Source organism: Anabrus simplex, chromosome 4, assembly GCF_040414725.1.
Source record: "Anabrus simplex isolate iqAnaSimp1 chromosome 4, ASM4041472v1, whole genome shotgun sequence".
Classification (NCBI taxonomy): Eukaryota; Metazoa; Arthropoda; class Insecta; order Orthoptera; family Tettigoniidae; genus Anabrus; species Anabrus simplex.
In genome coordinates, this window is record NC_090268.1 from 296955489 (window position 1) to 296979054 (window position 23566).

The 23566-nt window shown below is 35.7% G+C and overlaps 1 protein-coding gene across 6 annotated transcripts in view; it reads left to right on the plus strand.

Annotated features, from left to right (window-relative positions):
* ATP8A (ATPase phospholipid transporting 8A1) overlaps positions 1-23566 on the plus strand; it is a 305670-nt gene that overhangs the window by 185635 nt on the left and 96469 nt on the right. For all 6 annotated transcript variants that reach the window (XM_068227251.1, XM_068227249.1, XM_068227247.1 and 3 more), the window contains exons 19-21: positions 1287-1405; positions 15559-15693; positions 15824-15925. In XM_068227251.1, coding sequence (XP_068083352.1) covers positions 1287-1405; positions 15559-15693; positions 15824-15925 — 356 coding nt within the window. The remainder of the gene's footprint in view (positions 1-1286; positions 1406-15558; positions 15694-15823; positions 15926-23566) is intronic.

A 23566-nucleotide genomic window follows, 5' to 3' on the forward strand; every position in this document is an offset into this window, starting at 1 on the left:
ACTGGATTTTAGTCTGGTGGAGTGTAATGTGTGGTGTGTGAGTTGCATGCAGGAATGTTGGAAGACTGCTCAATCACCCAGTCCCTGAATTAGGGGAATTAACCGTTTAAGATTAAGATCCCTTGGTCCGGCCGATGACCCTCGGAACCGAAGGCCACTATGTTGACCATTGAGCCCAGGAGCCAGACAGTTAAATTTTTGTTTGGGATTAGTATAAAATGTTTTAGCCTTAGAACAGATAACAATACACCCATATTTTTCCAGAAAAGTAAAGACGAGTAGTTATGTAACCTTGAAAAAAAAAGCCAAACCAAACCCCATGTTGTTACACCCTGATAGACCTTGGCCTACCAAGCAACCGCTGCGAATGTGAAGGCTTGCAGATTACAAGGTGATGCGTGGTTAGAGCATATAATCCTCTCAGCTGTTGTTCTTGGCTTTCTAGACTGGGGTCGCTATCTCACCATCAGTTAGCCCCTCAGTTGTTCTCACGTAGACAGAGTGCACCTTGAACTGGCCCTCAAATTCAGGTAAAAATTCCCCAACCTGGCCAGGGATCGAACTGCAAGCTTACTACCCCCTTGACTCCAGGGCTGACAGTTATGTAATCAGCCAAAGTTATTTGATGCTTAGGTTAACACTTTACCAAGCAAATGGCTGCGTGGCTTAGGTCATATGAGATGGAGGGTTTGAACCCCACTGTTGGCAGCGCTGAAGATGGTTGTCTGTAGTTTTCCATTTTCACACCAGGCAAATCCTGAAGCTCTACCTTAATCAAGGCCATGGTTGATTCCCTACCACTCCTAGCCCTTTCCCTGTCCCATCGTTGCCATAAGACCTATCTGTGTCGGTGAGACATAAAGCAAATTTTTGTTAACACTTTAGGATGAAATAAAGATGTACATTATAAATAACCAATTATTTCAGTCAACTAATACAATTCATATTCCATGCTTCATAGATCACTTAACACAAAAATGCCTCTGTAATCATTAATGTGTAGCAGACAACAGACATCAAGTGTTCCTGTCCCAGGATTTCAATCCTGAAGATAGCCATTCCCAGTTAGTTGAAAGCACTACTGTACAGTGAATTGGTTATTTACTGTTAAAATTCAAGTAGTGAAGTCTGTATAATTTTCATCATCCCTACGAAATGAACATTGATTATTGTTTTAAGATTGAGGACTTGTCTTATCCTCTATCAAGTTAATTATAAAAAATATGTCACACATGTACTTTGTTTTCCTTTCTTTACTTATTCCTAATTATTTTATTGTTTTCTAGTATGTTGTGGTGACTGTATGCCTCAAGGCTGGACTTGTGACGAACGCCTGGACGTGGCTCACTCACCTTGCAATATGGGGCTCTATAGCTATCTGGTTTATCTTCGTAGTTATTTACAGGTATGATATTTATTTCATGCTTATGTGTGTACATATTATTACTAGCAAAGTATGAACAGATGCAAAGAAATTGAATCATTGTAATTTTTTACATTGAACATAGTGAAGATCGACCGTTGTAAGAGGAAATATATATCCTTTGAAATTAATGTTCAAACGGCATAATTGGTTACTTTTCATACATAGGAAATGTTATGTTAATTACCTTCTCTCTTGCTTGTATCATCCATGGTAACTTCATTACTCCTCTTACATGTTTTGAAATGTAAGCTTTATACTCTGCTAGTATGTTAAAAAGGTCAAGCAATCATTAGTAATTATTGATTTGCATTTAGGGCTGTCTCCCAAATGGCAGATTTCCTGTCAATTGTTTACCTCGTCTTTTCTTAAATGATTTCAAGGGCGTTAGACATTTATTGAAGATCTCCCTTGGTAAATTGTTCCAGACCCTAATTCCTCTTCCTTAAAAAGGAGATTTACCCTGATTTTTCCTCTTGAATTCCAACTTTATCTTCATACTTTCCTACATTTAAGAACTTCACTCAAGCTTATTAGTCTACTATTGTCATTCCACACCATCTCCCCACTGACAGCTCAGAACATACTGCTTAGTCAAACTGCTCCCTACTCCCAAGTTTTTCCAGCCCAAGATTTGCAACATTTTCATAACACTATTCTTTAGCTGGAAATAACCTAGAAAAATCATGCTGCTTTTCTTCAAATCTTTTCTAGTCTCAAATCAAGGGATCCTGGTGAGGGTCCATTACACTGGAAGCATACTCCAGTTGGCATCTTACCAGTGACTTGCACACCCTTCTCTCCTTTACATCCTTGCTAAATCTCTAAGTACCCTCGTAATTAAATGAAGAGATCTGTAACCTTTATTTACAAGCTCATTAATGTGATTACCCCCAGTAAGATCTTTCCTTATCTTAACACCTCGGTACTGATGTTCATGAGGTACTTTCACTCCTTCAGCACAGTAGAGAAACCAGGGTAATTAGAACATTATCATGCTAAAATATGAATACTTACAAATTCCATAACAATTAATATTAACGAATGAAATGCAACACAGATTCTGAACAACCTTAAGATGTAATTCTCTATCAATATTATATTTTTGTCCTACATATGGTATTTATATGATAATGTTCTAATTAGCCCTGTTTCCCCTAATTATAATTGAGGGAAATTTCCTCTTGGTGAAACTTACAACCCGACTTTTTCACCCTGTTCATGATCATACCATTGTCTGCTGTCCATCTCGCAATATTCTCAAGGTCTTTTTGCAGTTTTTTATAATCTTAAATCTTATATATTACCCTATACAATATAACATCATCTGCAAAAAGTCTCATCTATGATTGCAGTTCTTTACTCATATTATATATATAGGGTGGTCAGAAACAATGTGAGCTCTAAGCTCAGCATCAGTAGCATTTGCCTGATGTGAAAATGGGAAACCAAAGAAAAACCATCTTTAGGGCTGCTGACAGTGGGGCTTGAACTCTCTCTCTCTCTCCCAAACTCAAACTGGCAGCTACATGACCCAAACCATGCAGCCACTCGCTTGGTAGGCTGGGTTTAATTTTTAACAGCGTACTTGAATGTTACAAATTTTAGATTCAGTTTCTTTTCTGTGTTTCATAACTACAACACACATCATGGTCAGGATATTTTGTATTTTTTTTTTTTTTTTGTTGGAAAAAATATTTTTAACTGTTTCTTTTATTTTTGCTATGGAAGGGGGTGGGAGTAATTTGGATAAAGGTTTACTAGATTTCAACAAACATCAATTTTATTTAAAACAGGACTTTATTCATCAAAATTAATAATTCTTACAGTTAGCATTTTCAACCCTCATCATCATCATCATCTAAAAGCTTCGCCTTGTCGCTGCAACCATTGATCTCTTCTCTCTGCGATCCTTTTCATCTCTCCATAACCTTGGCATCCCATTATCTCAACTACCTCTTCAATGATCTTCTTCCGTGGTTTTCCTCTGCCTTTCTTTCCCATCACCTTGCCTTCGAACAAGTTCTTTATGAAGTTATTATGCCGGAGAATGTGACCGAAAACTGATGCTTTTCTCCTTTTTATCGCTGTTATTAAATGCCTCTGGGTGTTTATTTCTCTAAGCACTGCTTCATTAGTTTTCTTCTCAATCCAGCTAGTTCTAGTCATCTTCCTCCATAGCCACATTTCCACTGCCTCTAGTCGTTTCACGTCCTCCTTCAAGAGAGTCCATCCTTCACAGCCGTATAGCAGCACACTCCAAATGAACGTTTTGATAAATAATTTCTTTTGTTCAGTATTTAAGGATTTATTAGTTAAGAGCTGCTTCTTCTCCTCAAAGGCTTTCTTACACAGGGATATCCGTTTTTTTATTTCCACAGTGCATCTGTTGTCATCGGTAATAACTGATCCTAAATAGCAGAACTTGTGCACCTGTTTTATTAAAATATTTCCAATTCTGAGCTGTGCCTCTGGCTTCATTTTAGATTTGCTTACAACCATAACATTAGTTTTATTTACATTAATGTTAAGTTGGAAATCTTTTAAGATGGATGTTAATTTGTTGAGCATGATCTGCATGTTCTTCTCATTGTCAGCCAGAAGTGCAATATCGTCGGCAAATCTAATACAGTGTACAGTTGTTCCATTTATTTTAATGCCAGGTGTTTTGGATTTAAAAATTTTCATGGCCTCTTCAATGTACAGATTAAATAGAAATGGTGATAAGGAACACCCCTGTCTTACTCCTTTCCTTATTCTCACCTTGCATACTTTATCATTACTTTCGATGTTTATTCTTTGATTGATGTAGAGGTTGAGTATTGCTTTTCTGTCTTTCCAGTCCAAATGAATGTCCTTCATAATTTTGAACAGCCTTTTCCAATGAACATTGTCAAAAGCTTTTTCCAGGTCTACAAAAGCTATATATGCATTTCTGTTAAGCTCCAGTCTTCTCTCCAAGATGGTTTTATTTATAATAATTGAAAATAAATAACTGGTAACTAACCTGTCCTAACCTGTACTGTTTGTAACATGTATAATTTTGTTATTGAGTAAAAAGTAAACTCCTTCTTGCTATAATAATCAAAACAAACAAAAATAGGTTTAATAACAAATAAACATTATAAAAGAATTGCTTGAAATGTTTATCCCAAGCATGAATGCAGGCATGGCAGTGCTGCATCATTGAATTAATAATTTTTCTCAACACTATTTGGTCCTTAACTTCATCGAAAGCTGAAATTATTCCCGCAACAAGTTTCTTGACTGAATCCATAGGTGTTGCATACACAGTTGTTTTGACTTACCCCATAGGAAAAAGTTTAGGGGTGTTAGATCTGGCAAATGAGAAGGCCAGGCAACTGGGCCACCTCGACCATCCACGTAAGAGGAAATAAAGAGTTTCAAGAATTGCAAAATGTGACACAGTGCCATCATGTTGGAATCACATTGCCTGGTGTGTAGTAAGTGGACCTCTTCTAAATAAACTGGCAATACATTTTGGAGAACAGCTGGGTATGTGCCTCCATCTAAATGGGGAGAGAGTAGAACGGGCCCACCAGTCGCTGATAATACCTAACCAAATCTTCACATTAAACTTCTTCTGTTGCATCCGGGATATAGTAGGTTCGAATCCCACTATCGGCAGCCCTGAAAATGGTTTTCCGTGGTTTCCCATTTTCACTCCAGGCAAATGCTGGGGCTGTACCTTAATTAAGGCCACGGCCGCTTCCTTCCAATTCCTAGGCCTTTCCTATCCCATCGTCGCCATAAGACCTATCTGTGTCAGCGCGACGTAAAGCCGCTAGCAAAAAAAAAAAAAAAACTTCTTCTGTACACATGGATCAAGTGGCCACATGGTTTGGGACAGCTTGCATTCGAGAGATAGTGGGTTTTTTACAATATGCTTTACGTTGCACCGACACAGATATGTCTTATGGCGATGATGGAATAGGAAAGTACTAGGAGCAGGAAAGAAGCGACCATTGCCTTATTTAAGGTATACCCACAAAATTTGCCTGGTGTGAAAATGGGAAAGCATGGAAAACTATCTTTAGGGTTGCCAACCGTGGGGTTAAAATCCACTGTTCCCCAATGCAGGCTGATAGTTACATGACTCAAACCATGCAACCACTTGTTCAGTCTATGCAAATGTGAAGTGAAAAATATACAGTAAAATCTTGTTAATTCGAAGTCTTTGGGACGCAAAAATTGGACTTGAATTAACCGCAAACTCGTAATTCAGAAAAGCCAACCCTTGCGGCGTCACAAAGTATTCTAAGACCCATTAATGCATTCAATTACCTTGATTTTCCATTTAAACCTTTCAAATGCCATGGAAAATAATATTTCCAAAATGCATCCAACAAGGTGCATTTACATTATTCAAATAATGCACTTGGATAAAACAATGGCAAACATAACCTCACACAATGAAAGGAAAAAAAAACACGATTCAAAGACGAGGACAAATTATGTTGGCTCCTCTATGCAAATTCTTTATCTTCTGGATTACAGTACTGTAGCCTACTGTTTGCATTTTTACATGCCTTGTACTTGCACGGAAAGTTCTCGACGCCCTTAAAACATCGTGGCTTTTCAAACTTTCCTATGACGAGGGAAGGAAGTATCTTACCTGCGTGTGCATTGCAACACAATACACCCTTGTACGATTTCCCAGCTGGTTCTTCCCTCCTCTAAAACGATACATGCGTTTGGGCTCGGCATTAAAAAACAATGCATTTTCATTGGCATTGACAATATTATTCGGTGCATACGAATTGATTATATAAGTCACGCTTTTTCGCCAACTGTTGGCATCGCCAATGTTCACGGATTCTGCTTCTCCACACACTGCCTGTTACGTGATATTTTGGTGTTAAATGCCGAATACAGAAGAATTACGATTTCACTTGAATTTAGCAAATATGACGCACGCAGTAGACACACCGCAGTGAGTGAAAGTGTGGGAAGCTATCCCTGTACGTTCCGGAAGATATGGAGAAATTTTGAATTTAAATTACTCTGTAAAATACTATTTTCTTTTTCAAAATATAAAGGCAGTTTTGAATTAAAAGTCTGAATTTTGGTAATTGGACCGACATTGTTCTTTGAATTACGAATTATCCGTATTTTGAATTAAATATTTTAAATAACATGTTTCCAGGAACTAGAGCTGCATCGAATTACAGTAGAAGTCCGCTATAGCAAGTACGGCATATAACGAGAACCCTGTTATAACGATAACTTTGGTCCGTCTCTGCAAAATTCCTATATTAAACTGTGTTTTATCCTTCGGTTACAGCGAGAACACTATAACTGACGCATCTATTATTACGAGCAATTATGCACGCTCGATTTTTTCCGTTGCCGATATTTATGCACCCAGTCATTATACTGCAAGCGATCGATCATCTTCGGTACCGTATCGTTTTCTCGCTATGCCCACCAGCGAGCTCTCTCGTCGACATTCGAAGGCAATGTCGGAGTCCATCAGTAATACCGTCGACTGCTCTTCCGTGAGGAAAGTGAAAGAGGAGAACACATTTTCGTAATAAATGCATAAATAATGTGTCCAATAGCCGTTGTTAACTCGTTAAAGATAAACGCTGAATAAACGATCGCTTAATTTTAATGCTAAATACCGCAATTAAGTAAGAATGAGATAGGCCTACACCTCAAGATATGGCAGGGCAGAGTGCGTTATTGATTACGAGGTTCGTTTATATTTTCTCGCGTCCGTTAAATTACGGAAAGGCTATTATCATGCAAGTTTATAGCGAGAAGGTTATAATTTCTCTACTTCCGTTTAAAGTATGTTTTCATCGTACATGTAGTACAGATAAGTTAGGATATGTGACGCTATTTGAATAACAAAACTGAAACGTTTGCCACAAAATGCGATAGATCATCTTCGGTACAGTATAGTTTTCGCGCTATGTGCATTTGTGAGCTCTCTAGTCAACATTCGAAGGCGATATTAGAGCCGATTAGTAATACCCGTCAACTGCTGTTCTCAAAAGAAAATTCAGAAGAAAAAAAAGAGAATAAGACGTTTTCATAATAAATGCGTAAATAACATGGCCGATAGCAGTTGTTAACTCGTTAAAAAAAAAGGCTGAATAAACGATCTCTTAATTTTAATGGTATACCGTATATTGAAATGAAGTAAGAAAGTGATACACCTCAAGATATGGCAGGGTACTATCACAGATTTCAGAGGATAGTTTATATTTTCTTGCGTCTAGTTAAATTTCGGAAATGAAAATGGTTTTCCGTGGTTTCCCATTTTCACACCAGGCAAATGCTGGGGCTGTACCTTAATTAAAGCCACGGCCGCTTCCTTCCAACTCCTAGGCCTTTCCTATCCTATCGTCGCCATAAGACTTATCTGTGTCAGTGCGACGTAAAGCCCCTAGCAAAAAAAAAAAATTCGGAAAGCTATTTCCTTGTCAATTTTTAGCAAGGAGGTTATCATTTCTCTACATGCTTTCAAATAGGTTTCCATGATACATATAGCGTACGGTTAGGTTAGGTGATGCCGCTTGAAAAAGAAAACTGAAATGTTTGCCACAGAAGCCTCTGGAGTGATACTGTATTTCTTCGAATCCAAGACGACGTTTTTTTCTCAGAATCTTGTGTAAAAAAATCAATGGTCGTTTTGCATTCGCGGGTTGATAGTAATGAACACCACTGGCAACTACCGCAGTAACCACGCTGTTTCTTTTCACCCCCCCCCCCCGCGCACACACAAAACTCGTTGACACAGGCCTACATCGCTAGCCACTGCGACCAGTCGTACAGGGCCTATGTGTAACCAAACACAGTAGAGACAGGTCTAGATGTCAGAAAACTTCTTTCTGATACTGATTTTGAAAACACTATGTGTGTAACAGAACGTTCAGCATGGAAAGCATTCTGGGATTGAGTAAAAAATTTTCTTGGCAATACAAAGAATCCGGACTGCAAACAAATGATAGACAGAATGCTTGTTCCTTTCCAAGATTTAGACTGTACTAATTACAAGCTTACAGGTGCACATGTTACATTCATATTTCCCTGAGAAACTAGAAGTGCTGAGTGAAGAGCAAGGAGAAAGATTTCATCAGGATCTAAAAGAAATTGAATGCACATATCAAAGGAAATGGAACCAAAACATGCTGGCAGATTACTGCTGTTTACTGAAAAGAGACAATCCAACTACACCTCACAAAGGAAAAGCAACAAAACAAAGTTTCTTAAGTCAAGATATACAATTGAAACCATTGACTTCCAATTCTACAACATGTTACCAGGCTTATAGGTGATAAATTTTGGACCATTTGGCTCTATGTATACAACTGTTATGCTCAGAAATATAACAGTGTAATATGTGTGTTCAGATGAATAAAAATAACAAGAATAACAGTATTTCTTAGTATGTGGTAATAGTGTGTATTAACCCTATATATGCACGAGTATCTTATATATTCATTTTGATTTCGCAAAGAAACCTGATGTGATACCAAATACAGTAGAGACAATACGCGACACTTACGGATTTAGCCTTGTTAAAATGGGAAACAATTTGACGGTGGAGCTCCTAGTGACTTGACCTGAAAAGTCGCGCTAAATTCAAATATCAATGGAAATGCATATGCGAAAATAGATAAATAAATTACGTCTAGAAAGAGTTATTGAGATATTAACTTCGAAGTTGCTAAAGCAATTCTGGATAAATGAATTAATTATTTAAAAGGTTATTATTTAAAGACTGAAATTAGACATATAAACAAGATGTGAAATGGACTGCTGTGAAATGGCTTGATCTTTCATTTATGCATTACTTTTTTTGCTTTAGCATTCCTGCCTGAACTTTTACGGTTAGATTTGTCTTTTTTCTCATTTAAAAAACATTGTTTCATTACATTAAGACACCTGTCAAATAAAAATATCGGCACATTCCTTACACACATGCTGCAATGAATTAACATTTAAAAGCTGGACAATTTTCCTCTTAACATGAAGCCTACTAACAAAAAGAAAATCTATAAAATCCCGGCTTTAATCTAAGAAGAGGGATAAAAGAAAGAAAAGTATGAAAATGATGACGATAGTGATGCTTTGAGGAATATTTACGTACAATTAAATTAAAAATATAACATACCCTTGGCTATATAGTCGAGGATTTCTAAAGTCGCTGGCCTGGAAATGATCTGAACAGCTCTTAGAATTCTTATATAAGCGTGACGTCCCTTCTTTCTTGTACACCTTATCCAAATCACTTCTGTGACATTTCAAAACCCACAGATCACACCTACAACAACACATCAGTATTGAAGGTTAACTGCTGCACTGTACAATAAAATATGCGTATTATATTTTAAGCCAGTTAATATATGGGTCAAGCAGGTCAGAAGATTATGAAGTACTATAAAAATCTCTTTGTCACTGGAAGAATATATATGCAAACACAATATTACTTACATTTTCTTGTCACAAGAGAAGCGAAAGAAAGACCGCGCATTCTTTTCTACTTCATAGTTACTGCAGCCAAACACAGCACATACCTTTCCCCTCATGTTCAGAGGAGATATCAAGGAATGACACACGCTACTTTTTAATTATGTCAACTCACTGAAAACGCATAAATAACAACCAAAACTTCACACACCAATACACATGCTCTTATGGCAGAATCAGTAGTTCTCAGGTCTACCCGCTAGAGAGAGCTCTAATAGCTGTCCCTCGATATCTCGCTGAGTGTCGCGTATTGCCTCTACTGTATTTGGTGATACAGGAAAACTTACTTCATTTCTGGATTCAACATGCCTGAAACATAATAGATCACTATTTGAAAATTATGCAGTGATCAGAAAGTTTAAATTTTCAGGCTAGTGTTATTTTTACATTTTGTCTCTTCTGCTAGGGATGTCTTGCTCCCACGGTATCCTTTTCCAGATAGTAAGTCATATTTGTGTTGAGCTTTGTTGAGAACTATGCTGGAACATACACACATACATCCATAACTATGGTAATTTTTGCACAATTTCTCCTTGCCCCCTCTATGCCGATGGGGGCTGAACTTTGACTTAAATGGCATCCAGACTGTGACTAATCATTTCAGCAACCGCAAAAACTATGGGTGTAACACTGTTTTCGATTATTTTTATATGCTACCCCCTTCCCACTCCCATCCCTAGAGGTGTCTTACCCCCCAGTGTTTATCTTCAGATAGTAAGTCATAAGTGTACCAAGTTTGGTTGAAATTGCTCGAGTGGTTTAGGAGGAGTTTTGGAAAGATATTTCTTAAAACATGGTGGCATGTTCCCAACCTCCTATATACAGCCACGGACTGTCATGAACCTCCTAGCAAGAAGGGTACTTCATAAAACATGGCAGCATACTTCTATCCTCCTGTAAACAGCATTTCTTACCAGACGATCATGATACAGAGTAAGTCGCTGTCACCAAGCAACAATCTGTCCATCAAGGTCGATCCAAATCTAGGTGTGGCTTTTGTAATTAAATTAATTACATAGAATCACTCGTCATAAAATTCTACCTATTTGATTGTTTAAACCACTTCTAAACCCTCTCAGGAGTAATAAGAATTGTGAAATGTTTAGCAAAATCGGTCTTGTAGTTTTTGAGTCCGAGACAAATAAATATTAATTTTTATATATTACATTTTTCACTGATTATAATTACTTTTTAAATCTCTCTCATTCCTCTCTTATCAACTAGGTGGTACTGCTTCATCATGATCATTTCAGTTCCAGTTTTCCAGCCTCTTCTACTCTTTTAACACATTGGCTGCCAGAGTGGTCATTGCACTGCTGAGCACGTTTCTCGTGAGGCTATGGGAGTACAACGTACTGCTGACAGGTGTTGTTATGACTTTCCCTACTGGGCCGGTGGACCACCGAGCTGTTGACTTTGCTATGCTAGCGTAACATTGTCCTCGCAGCAAATCCTGTGTTTTACAAATTATAACTTTTATATTTTATTAGTTCTACCTCCTTTTGTTTGCAATATGTGAGTATTTGTCCAACCAATTTAGCCATGAGCTTTGGTGTGCCAGGTTAGCTAACTTGCAAGCTCATGATTTAGGAAATACTGGGTTTGAGTCCTACTGTCAGGGAGGGCCATTAATGGTTTTCTGTGATTTCCCATTTTCACATCATGTTTATGTGTGCCTTATCAATAGGCCACACAGATTCCTTCCAAATTCTTGCACCCATACCTATTTCTCTTAGCTGATACTTGATGCTTAACCCAATAAATTTAGCATCAATGTATGGCATATTTCCAATTTCTAAATTGACAACTTAGCAACATACCAGCATTTGGCAAGGAGTAAATAAGAATAGGAAATAGCTTATAGGAATACATGTTCATGAAAAACATTGATTTATTCATAAAATTTCTGCATCTAAGACTGAAGGACTACCTTCAGAATTCGTGAAGAAAATGGGTTCATTTTTAAAAACAAAATTCTCCGATAACTAGTATAATAATATAGAAATATCTCACAAGTATTTCACTCACGCCGTACTGTAGAACAATGAGTGCCTTGGGATTGTAGTGTTAAGTGCTAGTAAACAAATCATGGCACAGTCTATTGGCTACAGTGAGTACTATCAAGCAACGCACGCTTCTAGTACCGCTAGATTGAACTGCTCTGGTCATCTAGTCAAAACCATACAGTGAAGTTTTCTGTGGGACTATGGTGGTACCTCGGGTTGCTGGGAATTTTCTAGGATTTAGTACGTATATTTAACACTTAAGTGAAATATCGCTTTGAATATGGTTTTTCTTCTGATTTACTATATACACAGTAGAAAAATTGCTTTAGTCACTGGGACATTTCTTGCTATGTGTCCTGGAAGTTAACACTCAACATGTTAATCTTCTTTACAGAAATATGAAATATTAACAGAAATAAAATAATGTATTCTGTGAGTAAAATAATATCAAAGGAAAGAAATACTGTATTCTACACAAGGATTACATGACAGTAAAACAAGGAAGATATGTAAAAGCGTCAACATCACTACCTCACATATCGGGTTTGACGCCTTTAGGCATTCTTGAAATTCAAACTCTATTCATAAGTTATGCCAGCCTCCAAATAGGTGTCTGACTATCTTTAATCACTTCTGCTGTCTACTGGCGAGTTTTTAAAGTCCTTTCTGGTAGATTAAGTTTGAGTATTGCTTTTCTTTTCGTAGATTGTCAGACTAACTTCAGGTGAATAGCAAGACTACACACCAATATGGCAGCTATGTGTTGTACAATGTAGACTCTTTCATGTTCCTTGCATGCACTCGCCAAGTGTGTACTTCTACGTTGTGTATGCTGCAGTTTTTCATTTGTGAAATTGACCATTACTTGTACATATTTTCTTCCCTGCAAATACATGCATAATGTTTTATATCAGTGAGAGCTGAGAAACAATTGAGAGTACCATGAACATGGGTTTGACTGGAAAGACACTGAATTCTGTTGCTGAAATGAAGCAAAATATTTATCAGAAGATAATGACAGTGACGGAACGGATGAATCTGGAATAGTCGACTAGATGCAAAATACTTTTTAGAAAACCTAGATAAGTTTCAATTCTGCCCATTCATTGTATGGATAGTAGCTTCACTGTTATATCCCTCTATTATCACACTAGTTTGATAATTGTATATATGTTAGATAACCCTTCTTCTTTTGTATATTAAAATAATGATGATAATAGTAAAATATTATTCTATTATACATATTATAATTAAATCGTTGCTGCCATTTCTGATTTAAATATTAATTTTAAATACAATTCATTTGGTTGGTTACATCTATTGCAAGCTACCATGTGCCATAGCACAAATTCCACTTGCACAGAATAATTGCCCATTGGGTAACTAGGAAACTATTCAGCCAGTTCAGGGGTCAACCAAACTATAGAAATGTAGTTCAATCAATCAATACTGATCTGCATTTAGGGCAGTCGCCCAGGTGGCAGATTCCCTATCTGTTGTTTTTCTAGCCTTTTCCTAAATGATTTCAAAGAAATTGGAAATTTATTGAACATCTCCCTTGGTAAGTTATTCCAATCCCTAACTCCCCTTCCTATAAATGAATATTTGCCCCAGTTTGTCCTCTTGAATTCCAACTTTATCTTCATATTGTGATCTTTCCTACTTTTATAAACGCCACTCAAACTTATTCGTCTACTAATGTCATTCCATGCCATCTCTCTGCTGACAGCTCGGAACATGACACTTAGTCGAGCAGCTCTTCTTCTTTCTCTCAATTCTTCCCAGCCCAAACTTTGCAAACTAGATATATAAATTTGTTGACAGATTATAATCATAATTAGTTATCCTACTAAATGCTAACAGAAATGAAAACTGCTGTTAAAGTCTGAAATACAATTTCATTTCATTTACAGTAAAGTAAACCAGATGCTGTGCTTCAATTCTAAACAGCTCTTTTAGGTGTGTCCTTATAACAGGTTAACTAACACAATAGAAATTTAGTTAAAACTAAAACAGATATTTTTTTGTCCTACATGCTAACATAAATTAAAACTAACCTGAAAATGCTAAAAGCTCAAAAATACAAAGAAAGATGTCTAAAATAATAATTCAGTAACTTCTCTCAAACTAACTCTGGGGACTTGAAGCACAAATATCAGATATGGTCCCATTGGAGCACAATACCGAATCATTCTTGAAATTCCTTTGAGAGAATTTTTTACATTGTTTAGTTATGTTAGAAAATCTGTTGATTATTACAAGTAGGATGGAGGGGGGGGGGGGGGAGAGAGAGAGAGAGAGAGAGAGAGTGTCCTTTAAATCCTTAATAATGTTTAGTGATAATGAAATACAGCTAACAGCTTATCTCACTTTTTTATGGGCTTCAGCTCTGCTCTGTAAATCCCCAAATTTCATTGTGGTACTTCTGTATTCATTTTCATTTCTCATTCTTTTTCATGCTTATAATATGTACTGAATTTCACAGCCAGCATTGTTATAACAGTTTGTCATTATACGTTTGAGGCATATGTCAGTATTAACATTCCCTTACACTTTTCTAATACAGTGGAACCTCGGATTGCGAGTAACTTGGTCTACGAGTGTTTTGCAAGACGAGCAAATATTTTAAATAAATTGTGACTTGATAAGCGAGTGAGGTTTTGCAATACGAGCGTCACGTGTACATACGTTTCCACCTCCCCTGTGCCTTCGTTTTCCCCTCCCCCTGCCACTCTCTTTCCTGGGAAAGTGTGTGTAATCATTTCCCGCGCTGGACTTCAGTTGGCGTGCCTCGCTCGCAAAGTCAACACCGTACGAGTGTACATGTTTTGTTTCTGTCATCTGTGATATAACTGTTCTGCAACGATGGACCCTGTGAACAAAAAGAAGGCTAAAAAGGAATTCGGTCGGAAGAAAGAGATGATTACAGTGGATGAATCTGTTCAGTGACAGTGCAATGTCACATTTTCGTGAAATCCTCAAAAAGAGGCAAAAGCAACAGTCATTGGACAGGTTTCTCGTTAAAGTTGCATGAAAAGAAAACACTTCCAATGAGCCAATCGATAGCAGTGATTCCGTTAGTGAAATTCGTGCTACACAGTAACTCTTCTCGTGTCATCTCTCGTCTCCCTCACACCAACAATGATTCTATTGTAAGGTAAAGTGCAGTTTAATTGTTTTACCTTATATTTCATTTTAGAAATGTTATGCGAATAAATGTTTTTGTGTTGTGGGCGAATCATCCGAGTTTCAATAGTTTCGTATGGGAAAATTTGCTTTGATATACGAGCGATTTGGATTATGAGCATGTTGCCGGAACAAATTATGCTCGCAATCCAAGGTTCCACTGTAATTCTAATTTTTCCCCTATTCCAGATATTTGAATGAATTGGTGTGAATATGGGAAATCAACTTGGCTAAAAGTAACAGCTTCCTGAGATTACTTTCTACTTACATTTTACATTTGTATTTTCCATGAATACACTAGTTTTTGTATTTTATTTATCTTACTCTTTGAATTTATATTGAAAAAACAAACTATTTTCTAGTAACTACAGTCTTACTCCGTATGATAGTTATGGTCTGAATAACACTAATATTTTTTTTGTATGTACAAAATGTTTGCAGTAATTTCTGGCCTCTAATTCCTGTGGGAGCTGTGATGTTGGGAATGGATCGTATGTTGTATTCATCCCCTGTGTTCTGGCTTGGTTTAATACTTATCCCCTTCGCCACTCTTATTCCAGATATAACGTACAAAGTGTAAGTATTTCATTTTTTATTTTATTTTTGCAATGAATCCATCTAATTTGAAATTTTATATTGCTTATGGTAAAGAATAACTTTTTCTAAATGTCCTCTAATATTAAACAAATGTAACTGTTTATTTTAGAATCCGTTCAACAGTTTTCAAGTCATTAACTGAAGCAGCACGAGAAAGTGAAATCAGAAAAGCTGACCCTGGCAAGGTCATCATGAAAGAGACAAGACACTCGTGAGTACATGTGATTTATTTCTCTTTAGTTGCTGAGAAATGTGCCTGGAGCTCCATGATTGCTGTCTGGTCACAGTTAATAGCACTTTGCCAGACTTAAATATCACAATAATAATATGGAAAGAAAATGGATGAGAGACAGCAGTTTGTCAAATGTGAGCCATGATGAAATGCTTGAAAAATGCACAGTAAGAATAGATAAATATATATTATAAGCCTTTGTTGGCTTGAAATATTATGTGCTGTGTTTCTATCATGGTTATTACTTTTGATATTACTATTGTGGACCAGAAATCTCAATACTCCATTGTTATATCTATCATGTAGAAAAGAATTCTATGTGCTACATGAGTGGTGCTATTGAGAGCGCATGCTGGTAGATAAGTTGTGTGCTGAAATATTTTAAAGGGAATGAGCCTGTTCAGGGTGAATGTGTGGACAACAGTCACATATTTTAGAAATAGGACGAGGATGGATTTATTTTTCGAGATTTTACTGGAGGTGAGAGGTGACCATTTTTATGTAATTGTACATTATTTTTTTTATATATATGATGTATGTATGAAGCATATGCAATACTAGATTAAGAAAGTTTTATATGAACTGTAAATGAAAAATAATAAAATGGCTCCTGAAGAAATCTGCTGAGATGGGGAATTAATACTGTTTCACAATAACAGTATAGTTTGATCATAGGTTTAGGTACTTAAACATCACTTGACCTCTACTGTGCCCATTGTTGTTTAAGAGCAATTTTTAAAATCCTTTTGTTTCAATTGTCTTCTCTCCTAATTTTGAGTCTCGAACAGTTTCCTCTTCTCATATCTTCATTATATTCAACTTTGTTTTGGAGGTACCTTGCACCATTGCCATTGATATTAAGAACATACCATAGTTTTAACTAAGCATTTGTATCGCTGATTAGAAGCACTTCACCTACACTCGCACTGTCAAAATGTTTACAGCTAATACATACATACATACATACATGCATGCATACATACATACAGTACATATCCCACGTTGTTCCATCTTAAGCGATGGGTCGGCGAATGAGACTTCACCAGTTGCGGTCTCTGAACTTCTGTCCGTCTTCGATGCTTTCCAAAGTACGTCCTCGCTGTTGAATGTCAATCTTCACCATGTCCTTGTACCCGAGTCTTGGTCGCCCTCTTGGTCTTTTGTCTTCAAGTTTTAGATCATATATTTTTTTTGGTAATCTGTTATCTCCCATGCGTCGCATATGTCCAGCTAATAACTACTCATAATACATTGTCCAAGTTAAAACAAGTATGAATCTTCAGTACTTCAATAATATTGTAGTAACTGTTACTATATTACCCAGAAACCATTCAATAATCTGGGGTTATTGCAAGTTACTGAGTAACTGTTCCTAACTGAATAGTCATTTCCATATTTATTATGCCCATGTATATCACTTGATCCCACCATCAAAGGCTGTTCTTGCGCATGAATTCTTCCATTGACTTTATTCCTAACTTATCCTTTATCTTCTAAATGAAAAACCCTAATGTATTATTCACATCTTAAAATCTAGTTTATTTCATTTGGTGCATTAGTAATTTTAAAATTCAAGTGAAAAGGAGTGTTGATCAGTGATTGTAAACATAAATTTGAGTACTGTACTTCAAACCATTCTGCGTTTTCACCATTTTTTTGTTAACTGCTTTTTGTTTCCATCCCCATTAATATTTTTTTCTGTACTAAGTATTCATAACTTTCTCAACCACTTATTGAGGTTTTTATTGAACACTATTACAAAATTTAAGAATACCATGGTAATGCTAGTTTACCATTGTCATAATCTCTAGACTGGTTGAATGTTTTTAGAGTGATGTTTAATCATGGAGGCCCAAGCGTAAAACTGTTGAAGGATTCATTATTATTATTATTATTATTATTATTATTATTATTATTATTATTATTATTATTATTATTATTATTTTAGAGAATGTTATGAAGCATATTTCTAGAATTTGTACACATTTTAAATCTGGTGAAGGTTCTTGTGCCTCATAATAAAGGGAAAGGGAGTCACTTAAAAAAATGACTAGAAGTACGAGGCATGTTTTTTAAGTAAGGTCCGTTTGAAAATAAGTACTCAACAAAAGGTCATTTCAAAAAAGTAAATTTAATTTTAGAAAGTACATAGCCTACTTCACTCTTATTTTTCGACATAGTTGCCAAGTTTGTTCAAACACTTATCATACCTCGTAACCAATTTTAAAATACCCTCTTCATAGAAACTTGCCACCTGCTCCAATAACCAAGAGTTCACTGCCGTTTTCACGTCGTCGTCATTGTAATAGTTGCCACTGAGGTGATGTTTGAGGTGGAGGAACAGATGGTAATTGCTCGGCACAAGATCAGGACTGTAGGGTGGGTGGTCTAAAACGTCCCAGCCAAAACAGTCCAATAAATCGCAAGTCTGACCTGCAGTGTGAGGTCTTGCATCGTCATGGAGATGGACAATGCCCTTTGTCAGCATGCTGCGTCTTTTGTTTCCAATCGCTCTGCATAGCTTTCGCGGGGTTTGCAGTATGCTTCTGCATTGATAGTGGTTCCTCGTTGCATGAAGTCGACCAACAAAACACCATGCCTATCCCAAAACACCGACGCCATGATTTTGTGCTGGGACAGAGTCTGTTTGGCCTTCACCTTTACAGGCGAGTATGTGTGTGTCTCCATTCCATGCTCTGTTGCTTCGATTCGGGCATGATATACGAAACCCATTTTTCGTCTCCAGTTACGATCTGACTCAAGAACCCGTCACCTTCTTCGTCATAACGAGTCAAGAACTTCATCGCAAACTCAAATCTTTGGTTTCTGTGGTCCTCTGTTAGGAGTTTCGGGACCCAACGGGAGCACAGTTTCTTAAACTTGAGGTGTTCAGAAACGATGTTGTAAAGCACTGATCTCGACACGTCAGGAAATTCGTTTGAGAGACCTGTTATTGTGAAGCACCTATTCTCACGAATCTTCACTTCAATTGAAGCCAGCAAATCGTCTGTAATCAAAGAAGGGCGACCAGAGCGGTCCTCATCATGGACGTTGTCACGGCCATCTTTGAATTGCCGTACCCACTTACCCACTTTACTTTCACTCATAACAGTATCACCGTACACTTCGCAAATCTGTCGATGAATTTCTGCAGCAGACAGGTTCCTTGCTGACAAAAACCGTATCACTGACCGAACCTCACATGCGGCAGGCGAGTTGATAGTCTTAAACATTTTGAAAGCACAGAACAGAACCGTACAGGTTAGGTACAGAGCTGAAACTGAGCACAGTTGTTCCCGAGGCATGCCGTACACGATGCATGCGCTTGTTGCTATATGCGCGTGAACTACTAGTGTCTACAACAAAACGGACCTTACTTAAAATACATGCTTCATAGATTAGGCTATCCTCTCTAATCTAAAAAAAATTAGTAAAGGTATAAAGGAGTTTCTACTTAGAATTTATGCCTGACCTAAAGAATGCACATTTTCAAAAAACAATTGATAAAAATCTATTTTACATACCATACTATTAGAAAAGTAATCAACTTTTCAAGGTAGTTATCTATGTAATTAACAACTGGTGATCAGATTGTAGGTATTGTTTAAGAATTGTGTTTTGTTCTGTTATTAGCACAAAAATACAGAAATCAAGTTAAACCATTCCCTTACACCTTCAGCAGAAATAATGCTAGAAGCTTGTGTTTTACACTCCATAATTTAAGAATTTTTGTTTTATTACTGCGTATTAATCCAAAAGCTTTTCATGTATAGCATCATGTGTCATAAAAGCTTTAATTAACCATCTTTTTAATCATATTCCCTAAGGACACTATTGAAAACCTAGTAGGCATGAGTCAGTGGTTCCAATTTTATACCGTAACTACTTTCAGGAGCTTCCTTTTTCTTCTTTTTTTGACAGATTTTCTGTTGTTGTTGTTATTATTATTATTATTATTATTATTATTATTATTAATTTCGACGTTGTGTTTATCTCTTACCAGATTTGTATAAAAGATAAAAAGAGGAGAGAGATTTTGTTAACTTTCAAAAGCTTTATTATAGTGTTATATTTACGTCACAAGCATTAATGCAAGTTCCCAAGTTTGTGTTTTGTTAAAATGCTTACACTACATTTTTTCCTACTAATTCTGTCTTTATCTTGCATTATTTCTGACATACTTTGAAAAATTCTTTAATGTGTTAAAGATTTTGTACTATTTCAAGAATGCCTACATTCTGCAACTGATTGTTAGCTGCTAGTGGGCATATAACAGTACAGTACCTTATGGTACAGAGCTCACATAAATGTGATAACATGATTGTAACAAAAGAATTGTTCTGCAGTTAGGTGCATGTAGAAAGGATTTAGAACCAGAATATTTTATGCATTTTATTCTGTAGTAAATAATAATTTGTATACAACATTCTTTTAATCTTATTACTCTCTTCCTTATTTACTTTGGGTAATAGGTTTTAGGGTATTTAAGAAAATATTTCAAGTTCTATGATATTAGTAATTAAGAAGTACCTGACCATAGATTATGATTATCTTGTATTTCTGTGCTTATTCAGTGCATACCTAATTGATATAGATGTCTTAATGTGGATTCGAGCTTATGTTTCAATGTTTTAATGAGGACTCCCAGCCCGGTTGTGAACTTGGTGGTGCACGAATAGCCTTATGTCTTGGACTTGCCCACTTGCCCATTCCCATTTTTTGTTGTTTGTGCATGACCCCTTTCTCTGAAAAAGTAATTACTAAAATGTGTATCTTCCTTATAGTTCAAAATTGCAACGTACTCTATTGTCATAAATATAAATATGCTGTGAGAAGAAACTTTTACAGAAGAGTTATATATTGTTAGAAGAAAGAAAATACAATTCTTCTGAGCTCAGTAGGAATAATTTAATAGTTTTTTTTATTTCATCTACCACAACAGTAACAATATTACAGTATCTTCAATATTTCTTTGCTATTCTCAACAGTAAAATGAATCTTAAAACCTATTCCAAATTAAAGAAATTAGAATATTAAATGAATGCTTTCATATTGAAGTTATTTTGAGTAAATTACTATGTAATTGTTTGTAATTCATCACTATATTTTGCACTGCAAACATATGGTCCTGTCATAGTGAATGAGTAAATTTAACTCTTTGTATTGTTACACACATTATTCTCCTTGTGACTGTCCAGAAATTTTTAATATAAATTTCAAATTTTTTAAAATGTAATTCAGTCTTTATTTTCTGTTCATTCATTCATTCATTCATTTGAATATTAGTTGCCTTCTATAAGCAATAGTCTTTAACACTACTTCTATGTGATCTTCATACTTCCAATTCATCTGATTTATTTTCCTAATAATATCAAAATATCACAACCATAGTTTTCATATCTTAAGTATGTGTTAAGCTGATATTTCTTGGATGATTATTCTAAGGACAAACTCCATTCCAAAGTTTTAAACTTATCTGCTGTCTAATTAAGAAGAAATTAAATGGCTGATTTATATAATTAAATTATTGTGTTAGTTTTTCAGATATGTTTTTTAATAATTTTGTTATCTTTAGTTCAGTTCTTTTTGGCATTGGCTGTTTGTTTAAAATCTGTCTTCTCTGCTGATATATTTATATTTATGAAATTAATAATCTTCTTATATCGTGCATTAATAGATAAAAATAATTCCTAACTTAAATGAATAACTAATAATCCTTTGAAGCTTCCCAGCTACTTTTCATGTAAAAACATGTTTTTGTAATTGGCTAAATGTTGTTGTGATAATATGAAGTAAATTTTCAGCGATTCTGTAAACAGAAAGTTGTGAAGAAAACATATAAACTTACATCTAATTCTGCTCTCCAAAATAATCATATCTTAGATTAAAAACTCATAGACTATGCTCTTTGTGTAACATGAAGGCATACTGAATTTTTGTAAAAACATACATTCTGTTTTTTACTGGAGAGTTCAGATTATTACAGTACATCCACACATCTTACATACTATATTTTTGCAACACATTTTGTTTCTCTCACTTTCCTATTGTATCTTAAAATGCACATGATAGTAGTTCATATCTATGATTCATGTGGAAAAATGACTCAATATTACAAGCAAGAAATTACATAGCTACTGGAAATGCACTAATATTCTTATGTTGGGAAATTAACTACCTATGAGTCTCTTCTCTCACTTCCTTGCTTCATAATATGTAGACTGATTAGGTCATACGAATAATTTTTAAGTTGGATGTATACATTAATACAACTTCTCAGAAAAAATAAATATACAGTATATGGTTACTAGATATTTGGATCCAAACATAATTTTGATGTTTAGATTGGTAGGAAGATTGTAGTCAGCCATAAATATATGGTCATAATTGGTTTTAAAATGTTGAGTCCAGAACTCATTAGACTGCAGATTATTTTTTTAGAATCTCCTGTTTTAACTTTTATTCTGATTTGGATTTCTGACAAAAAATATTTGCTCCTGTATAAGAGATTCTTAGTCAACAACAACTTTAGCAGGTGTGGGGTAATCAGTATTCTATCATTTTCATTCTAATTCTTGGAAGACACATTTTTGGATGTAAAGTATTGAGGAGAGACATTTTGTAATAAAGGTTCATCCCAAGGATGCCAGGATCAAATCATAACCATTTTAGAAAGTTATTGATAATCCAGTTGTAATATCCATATTATTATTGATTGTTAAAGAATAAAGTAATTGTTATAAAGACTCAGTTTGTGATGATGTACAGTGATGAAAATATGGCACATGTGGATAGGCTAAGGGAAGTTTTTATTCCCGTCGACATTCCCTCAAGCATTGCTAAGAGAAATGGCTCAAACTTCTCTCTCCTGCTATCAGTGGCCCTCCTTTTTTACTTGAGCACCCTACATTTCTTTTTTAGAGAATACTTTCTCCTTTCATTATGTACTTCAATAAAGTTGTCTACAGAATGAAATGAGTCATAGATTGAACTACTATGTCATGAGAATTTAAAAATACAGTAGAAGTAGCACTACTCACCACAATACAGAAACATTATACTTGATAGATTGTGTATGTTGCTTTGCTTTGATTTTATTTTGGTATTACTTCTTTTGCAGTTACATTTTGTTTGCTACTGAAGTTGTATTCTTTTATATATATTCTGTCATTTGATCTAACTTACTGCCGTTTGAAATTTGTTGTTGTGAAAAGCATCTTTCTGTTGACTTCTTTACTATTCAAAGGATTTGAAATGCATGTGTAAGCTTTGTAAATGTTGCATAAGTTGAATGGAATATTTGCATTTCACTTCTAGTCTTCATAGTAGTAGCACAACTGCACAACTTATGTCATTTCTTTTCTGTAAAGTTTTAAATATTTATATTCAGAAAACTTAAAATTTCATGTCAAGCCATTTGAATCTTTCATATTTTTATCAGAAGACTCTGGTGGTTAGAATTTCCCCAGAACACATTTTAACTAGAATATGACGACGATGATGATGGTGATGATGATGATGATGATGATGATGATGATGTGCATGTTTACCCCTTAGTCTCGTTTCTTGGTATGGGGTTTGGGAATGAGGTGAGATGAATTTATATGCCATGTCTTTTAT